This window comes from Aquila chrysaetos, chromosome 5, assembly GCF_900496995.4.
Source record: "Aquila chrysaetos chrysaetos chromosome 5, bAquChr1.4, whole genome shotgun sequence".
Classification (NCBI taxonomy): domain Eukaryota; kingdom Metazoa; phylum Chordata; class Aves; order Accipitriformes; family Accipitridae; genus Aquila; species Aquila chrysaetos.
In genome coordinates this window covers 22415119-22429671 of record NC_044008.1, presented here as the reverse complement: position 1 = coordinate 22429671, position 14553 = coordinate 22415119, and the positions used below count along the sequence as shown (strand labels likewise).

General features: G+C 45.1%; 1 protein-coding gene across 1 annotated transcript; it reads left to right on the top strand.

The window, feature by feature from the left end:
* Positions 1 to 4143: 4143 nt before the first annotated feature.
* LOC115341901 (tetraspanin-7-like) lies at positions 4144 to 8052 on the top strand. Its single transcript, XM_030015484.2, has one exon. The coding sequence runs from the start codon at positions 4144 to 4146 to the stop codon at positions 4858 to 4860; it is 717 nt and encodes a 238-aa protein (XP_029871344.1). The 3' UTR covers positions 4861 to 8052.
* The last annotated feature ends 6501 nt before the right edge of the window (positions 8053 to 14553 follow it).

Here is a 14553-nt window from a genome sequence, read left to right as displayed (position 1 = left end):
TAATACTGCTTTTTTGAAGCTACTCTTGCTACCCATACTTTTGCAGTAAAGCTCCCGACTACCTGATCTTGCTCTCTGTGCCAGTGCTGCCACTTGTTCTTGTAGCCAGAGCTACCTTACATAGCCATGAACTGGCGACCAGAGAAGGGCTCAGTTTCCTTGAGAAGCCATGAAGAATCCCGGCATCATTTTTCTCTCTGTTACAGACTGTTTGGAAATAGTCACTTCAGAATTGCAAGTGTAAACGTGGGCAAAAAAAATCAGAGAAAGTGGAGGTGGAAAACTGTATTAAAATCATCATGCCTCTGCCAGGGAAGAGATGTAACACTTAAGGCATGCCCAAACTAAAACAGCAAGGAAAGAGGAAAATTCATGCTTCAAGCAGACTGCTTTTCCTTGCCAAACAGTATTGCAAAGCGCTGCCTAATTAGCTATCTGCTATCACCCACATTATCCTTCAGATGCACTGTTTGGCAGGCTTCTTCCTGCCCCTAAGTACCAGTTTTCTCTAAGATATATTAGTTTGCATTTTCCAAGGTCAATCTCACTATATTTGCTGCCCGTGTTTGTAACCACTCTTTGATAATTGGTATTGCTACTCTCACTAGCGGGTTAGGCACTTCTGAATCCTCACTTCTTATGGTATTTCCACAACACTTCGCTTTCCAAAAAGACATGTAAAGGAATATCACTTCTCTTTCATCAGATTGTCAGTCCACATATCACATGCAGTATCATGAACATTTATTCACTAGTATGATTTCATGAGATTCTCTACCGGTTTTCTTACTAAAATGTAAACATGTTTTATGATTCTGCCAATGTCTGAAAAATCAAGCTATTCTAGTACGATTTTTTTCAGACACTGAAGCTGTTTCATCGTTCATGGCTTCATATACACTCAAGGAGCCCAATCTTACCTCCTTTACTTACCCAAACAGTTCAGTGGCACAGCTTATGAGAATGAGCAGAATTTGGCCCTGTTTACTCATTTCACCCTGGTTAAAAAACATGCAAATGTTGCTATCATCTGGCATCTTCTAACACTGAATGCTTAACATGATTTTTGGAGGAAGTTCACCACTTAACTGCCAGTGAAACCAATAGCTATTATGCACCAAATACTTCACAACAGCACCGACAGATCATAAAATATCTTTACAGAGATACTTTTAGATTTCTGTACCCTTAGCACCATCCTTCATCTCTGACACATGCTAGAGGAATCTGCATGACAACAGATCTGCCCATATGTCCTGTATTTTGACCACTCCTGCCTGGTGTAATGCCTCCCAAAATACCCATACAAGCCTGTTCTAAAGCTATTTTTGCCTAGCTGCTGTCATTGTAAGGAAGGGCAAGGGTAACAGAAAACAGGACTTATTGGTGTTCATTTTGGTGTTCTTTATTGGTGTTGAAGCCAAATGTGCCTTCAAATCTGAGACAGTATCCAGAGGCAGCATTCACAGGTTTGTCCTGTGAAAAGGGGCTGTAGTCCCTCATTAGCACTGCCTAACGTAGCTAGTCCAGCCCTTCTACCAGTTTCAGCTGTCTGCGATCCAAGACCTAGTTCTGATAGCACCAGCTCCGAGAAACTTCTGAAAAAATCACTCCATCATGAGCAAGTACACAGAGTTATGCAAGATAAGAAAGCCAAAATGGCAGTGGGTAGTTTTGAGATGTGGATAGTTAGCAGTTCAAGGATTCAAAAGGAAAAACCACTGCTGTGAAAAGGTGTAAAATCCTAAGAGAAAAAACAGGTGGTTGGAAGATGGTGATGCAGCAATGATCAGACAATTACAAGGACAGCAAGGACTTTTCCCTGCATGGTTGACAACTGCCTGGCCAACAGAGACTCACTGCTTCAGCAGAAAGACAGCTTCATGAATGTCACCTTCAGAGCCTCCCAACACTGTATGTTCACTTAGGTGTGAAACCGTGAAAACCACCACCTTTTAGCTGTTGGTTGGGAAATTCCATACCTGCAGACCTCTAGTTTGTCTTTGCCATGAGCTTTTATTCTTCACTGTGGATATTAGTCATATGATTTAGTGCTAAAAATGGGTAATATAATGCAATGTACTGGGGAGTACTTCTAGAGCATGGAAATCATCATTCCTAGATCATCTTGACATGCAGAACTGGGAATCTTCTGAGAAGATCTGAGAATCAAAGGAACTAGCTCAGACTTGATCTGTCAAGAAACTGATGAGGAGCTTTATCTTGTAAAAAGGCAAAAGAAGAGAATCTGTAAAGTGCAGGAATGATAACAGTTTCCCGTGAATTATATTATTAAGGCCTTTAATAAAGAACAGATGATGTTTCAATGATTATGCTATATTAATGCTTTGACAACGATGAGTTTCTGGTTGTATATTAAATGGATGTGTTAAAATGTGATACATAAAGCACCTCCTTTCCTTCCACGATTCTGTAACCGAAAGAAACCAACAAAGTGTTTTTCTCAAACTTCCACACAAAAATTACCATTGGAACACAATTAAACCTCAGAATTCAGTCCCAAAGGAGTTTGATAAAGATGTGAACAACAGGGTACTCTGACCTGATTTTTTGGTGTCACCATTGCATATACAAACTAAAAACCCCAATTTCACTCAAACCTGTATCAGTTTGAAGTGCATGGTGATCCAGTAAACTGCACAGGTTAAAGATCTTTCACCAACTAATGAAACTGTAGTAATATTTTATTAAAACATTTTTAAAAAGCAATAGAAACATTTTATAGAAGTCTGATAGTATGCTAGTATATAACAAAATTAATTCCTTGAGCACCTGAAGACAATATGAAAGTCAACTCTATGTCTCACAATGGTTTTGAGCAGTTCCTGTGTTCAGTGCAAAGACCCATAGAAATGAAGATGGTACAAAATCTTGAACTGAAGAGTACTACATACCTCTTGTGGTGTTGTCAAGAAATGCGAAAGAGAAATTGGTCGCTTACTGTGGTCAAAGACTCACTCAGCAATGAATTGCCACTGGGGATGCTAATTCTACCTCTGCCTGAGAGCCTGCCTCATTTAAGGTTTCCTTTTCATCTTTTTCTTATCCAGCTTGTAGGAGTAGCTTATCTTTTGCAATGAGACTGTACGGGATGGTGGAATCTCCTATCGGACCTTCCTGGGCCACTCATTACATAGCAGTGTCTATCCCTGGCCGTCCCTGCGTGGCCATTTAATGCCTTCTCTGCGGTTCAGTGTTATCACGGGCTAAATCACGTGAATATTTAACAGAGTCAGGCCACCCAGACAACAGTTTCCAGCTGGGAAAATCAAGACTGACCGAATGACTGGGTAGTTAGTTAATAGTCAGGTACAGATTTATGCTTGGTTTTACAACGTGTCCTAACAGCACAGCTCGATGCAGTATAAGAAATAAAAAGAAAGCCTCTCGTTTGATAGATTTCTTATGCTTCCTGTGGGTTATTTGTGGGGTTTTTAGGTGCTACTCATAATGCTTCCAAAAACAGTTCGGTCCCTTGCCCAGGGTAAAGCTGGGCTGCAGCATGTTCCAGTGAAAGCTAACCTCGAGCTTTCAGCTTGCAGAACCTTTTCGCCCGCCGGTCCGGAGGAAGGTGCCAGCCCACGCACACTCTCCCATTTACGACCCCCCAGACCTCGGAAAAGCGCGCTGAGGACCGTACGTAAGTGCTTCTCCCCCGGGTACCGCCGTTTGCTGGGTACGCGCTAACGAGAGGCGGCTGCTCGTCTAAAAGCGGAGAGCACGGGGAGAGAGAGGGGAGGGGAGGGGAGGGGACCCCCGTCCCGTCCCGTCCCGTCCCGTCCCGTCCCGTCCCGTCTGCCCGGTCCCGCCGAGCCCCGCGGCGCGGACAAGCGCCGCCGCCGCCGGCCGCGCCCCCGCGCCGGGCACTGAAAAGGGCGGACGGGGCGGAAGGGCGGCGCGACTCGCACCGGCTGCCGCGGGGGGAGGCCGCCGCCCGGCCCCGCACCGAGGGCTGCCCGGCAGACCCGCCCGCCCGCCGAGCACCGCCACGGCGCCCTCTCCCCCCCGCCGAGCGCCGCGGCCGCGGGCCGGCGCCCTCGGAGAGCAGCGGCGGCGCCGGCGGCCGCGGGAGCCCCCCGGCGCCACCGCCGCGGGCCGCCGGCGCCTGGGCCCGAGGGCACCATGACCGTGCTCAAGCTGTCCCTCATGGCCTTCAGCTTGGTCTTCTGGGCGGCGGGGCTGACCATGCTCATCGTCGGCCTCTGGGCCAAGGTGTCCCTGGGCAGCTACCTGGCGCTGTCGGCCAGCGACTGCCCCAGCGCCCCCGCCATCCTCTTGGCCACCGGCGCCGCCGTCATCATCTGGGGCTTCCTGGGCTGCTTCGGCGCCGCCACGGAGCACCGCGGCCTCCTGCGCGCCTACGGCGCCTTCCTGACCGCCGTGCTGGCGGCCGGGCTGACGGCCGGGCTCTCGGCGCTCCTCTACCGCCGGAACGTGGCGCAGGGCTTCCACGAAGGGCTGCGCCGGGCCCTGCTCGCCTACGGAGAGGATGAGGGGACGGCGGACGCCCTGGATGCTTTGCAGCGCACCTTGTCCTGCTGCGGCGTGGAGAGCTACCGCGACTGGCTCGCCTCGCCCTGGGGGCTGCAGCAAAACGGCTCGGTGCCCCTCAGCTGCTGCCGGGCCCGCCGGGGCTGCCAGCGCCGCCCGCCCGGCGCACGCGGGCTGCACCGCGACGGCTGCTTCGGCAAGGTGTCGGCCTTCGTCAGCAGCAACATGTTCTACCTCGCCACGGCTGCCCTGGGCCTGGCGCTGCTGCAGCTCGTCGGCGTCGTGCTGGCCTGCCTGCTGGCTGCCCGCATCCCTGCCCGCCGGCTGGGCATCGCCGCCCCTCGCTGAGACCCCCCCCCCCCCGCCCCGGTCCTGCCCCTTATCCCCTCCAGCTCCCTTCCTTCCCCCAGTCCGGGGTGCACCCCCTCGGGCAAGTCCTCCCTTCGCATCCCCCACTTCCACCTGAGCTTCCTCCTCCTCCAGACTCCGTTCCTCCCCTGGGGCCTGTGTGAGGTGCGCCAATGCTACAGGCATCTCCACAGCCCCTCAGAGCTGGGAAGGTGCCTCCTGGCCTGGCCGTGTCCCCTGCAGGGCAGCAGGCCCCCACGGCCCCCCTGGAGCCTCTGGACCGCTTCCGCAGAGAGTGGTGGCGGCGTGGACAGACATCACCCTCTGGGGCAGCGGGGACGCCTGCGTCAAGGCCGACCGGTTTTCTGGGTGATGTAGACATCCCGAGGCACTGAAATGGGGGCCAGGAAAGAGGAGAGGGTCTGGGGGAGCAAGAGAGGTGTCTCTCAGCGGGTGACAGCGGGTGAGTGTTCTTCTGAGACTACTGGAAAATGATGGTACTGGAAAACTGCTGGGGCGCACAGGGGGCAGGTCTGGTCCGGGGACACCCAGGTAGCCATGCCAGCAGCTGCCATCGGGGGCTGCTTGAGAGACTGCCCAGCAGCGTGCACCCCACGGCCACAAAGATTTCCTGCCTTCGCTGTGTGCACGTTCAAGCTGTGTGGCTGCCACGGGTGATTTTCCCGCTGTGGTGTTTCCGATGCTGATCTCCATCTAAAGGTGGAGCTGCAGCTCCAAGTGCTACTCCCTCCTTCAGGACGTGCCTGTCGTTTTAGCCAGCGGGTCGTCGCTGGTTATGTCTTTGCAGGGCTGAGAAGACCTTAAACCTGGGTCCATGTCGTACAAGAGGATAGCAAAAGCTGTAGGATCAGACCTGACTAGGGGTGGCAAGAGGAGGGAAGGGCACATTGCCCTTCTGAAGTTTCTTTTGGACTTTTGCTGTTAACTTCAGGGTGAGCGGAACAGACTCTCTGTCTTATAGAAGGGTTTCTGAAAAACAGCCCTCAGACTCTTTGATATTTTTCCTTTTTCAAAGGATCTGTCTCTGAAATGTGCCCCCACCTACGTTTTTGAAGCCAGATCTATACAACTTGAGAGTAAACAGAAGACCCCAAGGCTAGCCCTGGGTGCGTGTACATCAGACAGCAGTGTAAATCTACAGGGTTTTGTTTTTCCTGACAGTTCTGAGCTTGCATTCGGAGCTTTAGGAAAAGCAAGCCCTGCACTTTAGAGGGTCCTGAACTTTCAGAGCTTCATGCCCCCTGCTTCTTCCCACTTCCCTAAAACCTGTGAACTGGACTTTAACACGTTTCTCTGCCTCACAGCACAAAGACATGCTGAATACCCCCTTTACCCAGCAAACTGGGGCAGGAGGATTTCAGAAAAGAACCAAGAACTACAAAGGAACTCCAGGATGTGGCGTCTTTTAGGAACGTGACAAGCAAAGCTGTGGAGAATGGTCAAATGCCAACAAATATGAGCAGGACAGAAAATCTTGAATGAAGAAGATGACTGATAGCTTCACAGGGGCACTCTCTTGCGGGAGGGGGCACTAGCAGTGAAGCTCTGCTGCCTGGGCGATGAGTGCATGGGGTGAGGGGTGAGGAAGGCTTGTCTCATTTTCTTCCTTGCTTGCCTTCACTACTTTTGACCACATTTCTGTCTTTCTCTTTTCCTCCCACCGAAGAGCGACTGCTTGGCTGCAAGGACAAGTCAGGCAGAGCCTCTGTCCCACCGGTGCGGGAGGCGAGAGCCTCTTCTCCCGCTCACTTTGGGAGATGGAGCTAGCCCTGCCCGCTGGGGCAGCCGTGCCCGCTCACCCTGGAGAAGCAGGCAAAGGGAGAGCAAACTCATCGCTGCCTCTCCGCGGGGAAAACCGGGTCAAATGCAGAGCTAACTGTCCTCCTGCTGTTTAAATCCTCACAGTTTCTATACCTAAAAGAACCCGGCCTTCATATTTCTTTGCTTCCCCCCTGCTGAAAATAAGCTTCTAGGATTTTGTTTGACAGTGCTCCTGGGGGTGAAACCAGGGCAGAATGTGTAGTCACTTGGAAAGATTCTGATTTTAGGTATCTTTACTGCTTTTAATGGTTTATACCATTTAAAAATACCTGGAAATGCTACCACTTCCCTGTCTTTTGTGATAGTGAAGCCTTCTTTTATTTTCTCCCACCAGTCTTCTTTTCTGGGAGCAGGATTGGTTAATTCTATGGTGAATTTGTTTCACTGGCAGGATTGTAACTTTTTCTGACCAGGGAATAGTGCTGCAATTTGGCCTGCTAGTAATAGTCAACTTGCTGGACTGCTCTCATGAAGGTGCGGTATTCCTGCAGAGCAAAGCAGGCTTGTCCAGGGAACATAAAGAGGATACCCCCCACTTGTATTAACAATTGCACAAGCTTGATGGTAGTTGAGAATGTTGAAAAAACCCAAACCAAAACAATGTAAATGGGTGTTTCTGTGGAAAAGTGACATTTTACTCTCCACGTATGCAAAACAGTCTAAAGTTTAAATGAAGTTTCAGCTGAGGACTGCTGAATCCAGAATGGTATTTACAAGTGAAAGTCTACAAGGACCAGCAGGGAGTATCCAGCACTCACTGGAGTCCAGGCACACAAGCTGATTTTACTAAATTTATAAAAATTATCTTTGCTTATGGAAATAATTCCTTGGGGGTCAGTTCTCTCAACCAAAGCTCACAAGATCAAAAGTATAAAAAGAGAAACTGGGTTTTCCTTTTTGGAGAGCGATTCTAGTCCGCATGGATGGAGCTTAGGATTCTGGACTGACAGTTATGTTGTTCCTGGGTGTTAGCTGTGGCTTTATCTTAACTCTCCCTTTTTTCAGATATTAGGTGGCTGTTTAACTACGATAATCATGTTTCAGGTGAAGAGCGCAATGTAAACAGGCTTCTCAGTCATTTGACTATTCATCTGCATAAATGAACTCTGGAAATGTGTTGGGACTCTCTCTTTATAGAGAAAACAATGCTTAATTTTTCAGCGCTGATGTTTATTGTTTTAGATAATATAATTTTTCATTTTTGTTTGTAAATGTCCCTGTATTAACACCACTTTTTTTGGAGTTATGCACTAGTGGAACTCCTGTTATTTTCTGGAAATCAATGTGATGTTGTGCAGTTTTAACAATGGGCAAAAAGTATAGTTTGTATGGGAAATGGTACTTCAGAAATAAAGTTTACCAAGTGCTATGAGCAAAACAGGTCACTGTTTCGAATCCGATTCAATATTCGTATTTCTATATGTCTCCACATGGTTCAGCTAAGTGCAGGTGCAGTGGAGTGTACACAGAAATGTAAAGACAGAAGCATGTTGTGCTTTTCTTATTCAGAAGATCCATTAAAGAAGGAATAGAGCAGGCATTGTGGAGTGTGTGGGAAAGGTACATGGAGTTGCACTGGGTTTATTATAACAGTCTTCTTTATTGGAATCAATAAGCTCTGAAAATTTACAAGAATATGGCATTGCTCTTTTTTTGCTCCACTGATTACTAAAATTATTTCTGATCCTGACCCTGATTACTTTATATGACACATAGCAGTCAGTCAGAATGAAGGATGCTGTTAAAACACATTCGACCAAAAACCTTGCGTAAATATTTACTTCAGTGGATTTGTTGTGTTTTTAAGTTGCTAGGAATATCAAAATAGGAATGATAAGACCAAATTTTAAGCATACCGGTGCATGTTTGTATGGTGGCCAGGCCTGAATCTCAGGACATCAACTTAATGTAATGAATAATTCAAAATGTAAACCATCACTCTGCACTCTTGGCCTACACTCACTGAAACAGGATAAACCTTGGCAATGGCCACGTGAATGTTAAGTATACTTATATCACCAAAGATTTAATGGACTGGGTGTGAGTTTTAGTTGAATGTTTATTGCCAGTTCCTAGAATAATAGTAAACAACATTAACTTTTGTAGATGTATGGAAGAAATGTCATTTGTCTCTAATTCCCAGATTAGCAGATTCCCAGTAGCTGTTTCAATTGTCTTGAATTCTTTGTGCTCAGTGACCAAATTTTAATTTAATTTTTAAAATTGGCTAGATTTGACATTAATTTTGTTCTGGATGGTCAGAATGGCTGTAACTGGAAAATGTTACACCGGACAGTACCATCTACCCTTTGCTGGAATACGTATTTGTTTACTGTCATCCTCTTCAGCGTAAAGTCACTCATCAAAATGGTATACTTTAATAAAAGCTCATCCGATCTTTTACAAAAAACTAATCTCAATTTTAACCTCACTGGTTATTTAATCAATTAAAAACCATACCAAATTAAGTATAGGAGCAAGCTGTGTTGCAGTCATAGAAACAGTAGCTCTGTTGTTTGGACAAACTGAGATTTAGGATTAACAGGGTGGTAAGATTAGACCCTTGTTATGAAACAAAGACTATTTTATAACATGGATCTAGAATGCCAAGAATATAACTCTTTAAAACTTCAAAAGTGTTTTGATATTTTGTCCAACATCAATTATTTACTGTACTTGTGTGTAGCTGAACTTCACATTACAGATAACCAGAACTAAAAATGGCCTTTATAACAGATCATGAATTTTTAGAGAATGGCTTTCCTGGGGTCAGAAAAGTTAAACAATAGCAGTAAGACTGGGTAAATCAGAGAAGAAAAAAGATTTCTTTTGTTAAAAAAGAGTTTTCATGTTTATGTATTTACCTTATTATAACATTATCTTCTTTCTTCTGGAGAAAATACAATCACTATCTCGGTGACTTCCACTGTTAACAGCTGATATTGTATACAGCCCTTGACAAGAAGAGTACTCATCTATTATTTCCACAGATAAATTACAGTAAAGATGCCCTTTTTCATAAATCCAGCTACCTACAGGAGATTTTGATAAATCAGATAGCATGGGAACAGAGCTGGAAGTTCAGTGTTTTCCCAACTGAATATTTTGGGTTCCAATAAAAAAGGCACATCCATGGAAAGTTTGGGCGGTCAAGTTAAGAGTCTTAGCACAGTCTTGTTCTGAAGCACCACAAAATATTGGTCAGAAACTTAAAACAAGTCACACAACTAACAGAGTCTCAGACTTTCTTTTCATCTGAAATCTCGCCAGCGCAGAAGATAGCAGATATCATCAGGAAGGTAGCACTGGTTTTGATACTATATTCGTTTGATCTGTGCTGGCATCAGCATGGAACAGAGTGAGTCAAAGGATACTCCTAACTTAAAAAGACCTCTGTATTTTCTAAAGGTATCTGTAAGGGTCAGGGGAACATCTGTAAAGATGTTACTCATCCAATCCTTCCCCTTCATCCAGCCACACACTTCTACCCCAGGGAGCTTATCAAAGCCACAGTCACTTCCCCATACATCCCAAATTCTGGCTCAAATAGTTAAAGTATTTATTTGTGGGAAGAGATTTTTTTTTCACCGGACAGTTCTCATTGGTTTTTTTGCACCCATATTGTTTCTTGGGCTTTTTTGTCCAGTGCCAGGGGACAAAGGACTAGCTCCAGTCAGAAGTACAGCTAAAAATTAAGATCTGACTAGAGACGTGAAGGAGGGGAAAAAAAAGTGCCTAAAGGTGAAGGCAGATGTGGTGACAGTGAGACTGCAAAGGAGGAGAAAACAGCGGTAAGTTCTGCCCTGCCATAAAGAAACTATTTTCTGAGCAGAATTTAAGCATGAACTGCGAAAAGGCTTTAACTGTGGGTGAATCCCTTTTGCCATTAGCCTTCTGATACATGTAGTGTTTACTTTTTAATGCCACTGTTTGTGCATCTTGAAAAGTTAATTGGAGTCACATCATGTCCTTGAACGTTTCGCTTTTCAGTATGGTATTATGGAAAGACATGCAGAGCAATCTAGAGGGCAAAAAACCCTAGTGGTAGGATCTCCTGTGGTTCTTTGTTTCCTTCTGTTTTAGATGCTGGCCGTCTTTGTAAGGTAAGATTTTTGACACCAATATGTTAATTGGCTAAACATACCCATCTGTGTAATTTTACTTCAGTTTATACTTCACTGGTCGTGCACCCATTATGCTTCAACATGGTAAAATTACATGCTTCTAGCCAAATCAATTTGATCGAAAACCATAAATTTCAATCTGTTCAATATGCCATTGTAGTTTGCTGAGAAACTGGTTAAAGTATCACAATTTAACCTTGTTTTCTTGTGCCCTCTACTGTCCTGATCTACTTTCTGGGCCAGTAAAATTCAAATATCAAAGGACATAGTGTTCCCATGTTATCAAAGAGAACACAAACACAGACACACATTTTTCAGAAGCTCTGTGTTTATTGGTCAAATATGTGGATTTGCTTGTGGATGAGGCAGTGAGAGAAAAAAAAAGGAGCTATCTAAGGTACATAGCGTTCTGTCCTTGACATTAACTTTCATTTGCAGTACCGTCTATTGTAGAGAAGAAATCTTTTGTTAATGATTTTAATCCATGTAATAGAATTTAGTAGAGAATCTTATCTGGGCTACAGGATTAAAATTATCAAATTAAACATTATTTCAAATGCTCCAATTCTATAAAGATTTGTCTAATCTGCTTGAAGCGATTTCTGTGAAGCCTTGCTTTTCTTGTTCTCCCATTCTGCTAATGTCTAGAGTCATCCTTAGGCTGCCTTCACAGCAGCAAAGTTTTCAGTTAAGGAGTGTTTGAAGCTTGAATCTTAGACTATTCCCATTTTGTAAATATTACTCCTGTTTTATCATATTAGGGCACTCAGACTGATACATTATGAATACAATATTTGTGTTTGTTGGCTTTGAAGAATATGTTGAGCCTTAGGCAAGACCACAGCAAAATAAAGGGAGGTGCAATGCTCATGCTGACCAAGACAGGCAACTGGTGGAAACTGGAGATTTCTTGGAAGAGTATCATATTACATCCTAACATTGTAACAAATAGGTCAAATACTGCTTGGTGATTCAGTTACCAGATTGCCCAAAATAACAGTCCTACAGCTCTATTCTGTCTACACCAGATGCATGCATTTTAAGGTATCAGCACTTTAAAGCAGTGGTATGGTCTCATAATAAAACCTAAGGGATCTTTCATGTTTAGTGTTAATCATTTCTGATGGCTCCACTTCTTCCAGGTCACAAAGGTGGGGTGCTGGGAATATCCCTGGTCAGTTCTAGGACTGACTGGAGAGTTGGGATTGATGATATCTTGGCTAAATTGTCAGCATCAATTAGAGTAGTCCTACTGCTTTATTCTGAATGCATCTTCCAGGGCTGTTTCTCTGCTGTTTGGTTTCCTGACCTTGCAGACAGCACTATGTAGGGTGCCTGCTACCTTTCAGTAATTTACAGTCAAAGTAACTAAAGCGGTAGTGTTGGGAAAATGACCTGTGCAATATAGTGCTCTACTTTCTGAGCCTTCAACATCCCTGCCATGATATAAAAGAAACCTCTCTAGGTGGTGGATGTCTTTTATATTGTTTTTGATATTTGTTGTTGTTTACTGAAAGGGTAATAAATATGTCTTTTTCCATGAAAGGTCTTCCACATGATAAAGCTTCCCTTGGAGGACTGGAGTGATGGTGTCCCTTCTGCTCATATCAGCTCTGCTGTGCTGAAGTTTGCAGCAGGAATCTCTTCTCACATAGCAGCTCACACTGAGAGGGGACTGCCTTGAGTAAGTAGACGTTGGAGTTCATCAGCACTTCAGTTTCCTGAAACCATCTTTTTGACAGGATGCTTTTCTCAGTACTTGTGCTGGAGTCTTATGTCATGTTCCTCAACATAGTGTACTTGTCTCCCAGTAATCCCAGGTACTGTCATTCTTGCCTAGGAGCTCTCAGAAGAGCTAGAGGTGGAGGCTTGCCACCTGCCATAGCACCTTGAGTTTCAGTGCAGGGTTCAGCCAAAGTAGTCATGAAAGAAAAGCACAAATTCAACAGCTAAATATACCTATCTCATGATTTGGAATGGATCTGTTCACTGAAACTGGTAAAGAAAACACGAGGATGGCTAGGTAATAAGCAGAATTGGAAACTCATTAATACTGCAAAATTTCCCACCAGTGTAGCATGTTCACACTTTCTTGACTATCTTGCCCTTCCAAGACCTGTCTCTGTAACTCCACTTCTTATTCACAGAGTGTTGTTATCTGTAATGCTCATCTCAGTTCTTAGTTTTCTGCTGCCTTCTGGGTCCCTTGAACCAAGTCCTCTTTCTTTTCTAGCTTCCCACCCCAGGAGTCAAGCAGCCCTTCCAGGTCTGAGCTCCTGGTTGGACAGGTTTTTGAAAAGAAGCCTCTTGATCTGCCTGGCTTTAGCAACAGCAGCTTTCTAGCACTAGTAGTCAGCTTTATGTTTTTTAACTATAGGAAAAATTTGGTGGAAAGTCATAATTAAACAATAATTTCAGATAGCTATTTTTCTATTAGATAATAGGTATGTCTTACCAAAGCAACCACCACCACCACCCACCTCCCATATATCTTCTTTGTTGGCTTGATGGTATTGTTTGTTGTTGCTGTTTTGTTAGAATGATAATACTCTGGGAAACTTAGGTAGAAGCTAAACTAATTATTTTACAAGGAAAATAAGTGGGTTTGGACCAGCTCTAGTGATTATGTTAATAATTTAATTAATGAAGTTTAGAAGGTACTATTGAGCAAACTCATCAGAAAATAAACATGTCATCAGATGCTTCATGGAGAAAGTAGAGGTAGAATTCAGGTCTCTGTTCCAGATAGACTCCCAGGAAATGAGCTTCATGGTTTGAAAGCAGAATAGAGATTAATTTTAAGTCTCCTGATAGAGGGCATTGAGACATACACCTGGTTAATACAGCTGTCCCTAACAACTAGAAATGGAAATGTGAGTGCTGTTTTGAAGCCAGCTTTCTAGCATATGTTGTATATGTCATGCTTTCAGTGTGTCAGGCATGTCATCCTTTATTTCCATTCTGTATGGTGTTTCTTGTGTGCTTATGGCATTCACATTTATTTATTACTCAATTTTTGGCTCAAGACACTTTTCATCATGTTCTTTTCCTTTTGTAGAAGGCTTAGCAGCAGTGTTGAAACGCCATTCTGTCCCTGCAAGTGGATCCAGTAAGATTTCTCCAGTGCTTCCTATGTATTTCACCCTTAAAAAAAAAGACAGACTGGATGCCATCTAGAGGGACCTTGACAGGCTTGAGAGGTGGGCCTGTGCGAACCTCATGAAGTTCAACAAGGCCAAGTGCAAGGTCCTGCACATGGGTCGGGGCAATCCCAAGCACAAATACAGGCTGGGCAATGAGTGGATTGAGAGCAGACCTGCGGAGAAGGACTTGGAGGTATTAGTGCATGAAAAACTGAATATAAGCCAGCAATGCACGCTCACAGCCCAGAAAGCCAATCGCATTCTGGGCTGCATCAAAAGCAGTGTGGCCAGCAGGTTAAGGTAGGTGATTCTGCCTCTCTACTCCACTCTCATGCGACCCCACCTGCAGTACTGCATTCAGCTCTGGGGTCCTCAGTACAAGAAAAACATGGACCTGTTGGAGTGAGTCCAGAGGAGGGCCACAAAAAGGATGAGAGGGCTGGAGCATCTCCCCTATGAGGACAGGCTGAGAGAGTTGGGGTTGTTCAGCCTGGAGAAGAGAAGGCTCCAGGGAGACCTTACAGCAGCCTTCCAGTACTTAAAGGGGGCCTACAGGAAAGATGGGGAGGGACGCTTTAACAGGG

Bases quoted from the DNA above. Each gene is read 5' to 3' on its own strand.
- LOC115341901 (XM_030015484.2), top strand. From the start codon at position 4,144: ATGACCGTGCTCAAGCTGTCCCTCATGGCCTTCAGCTTGGTCTTCTGG.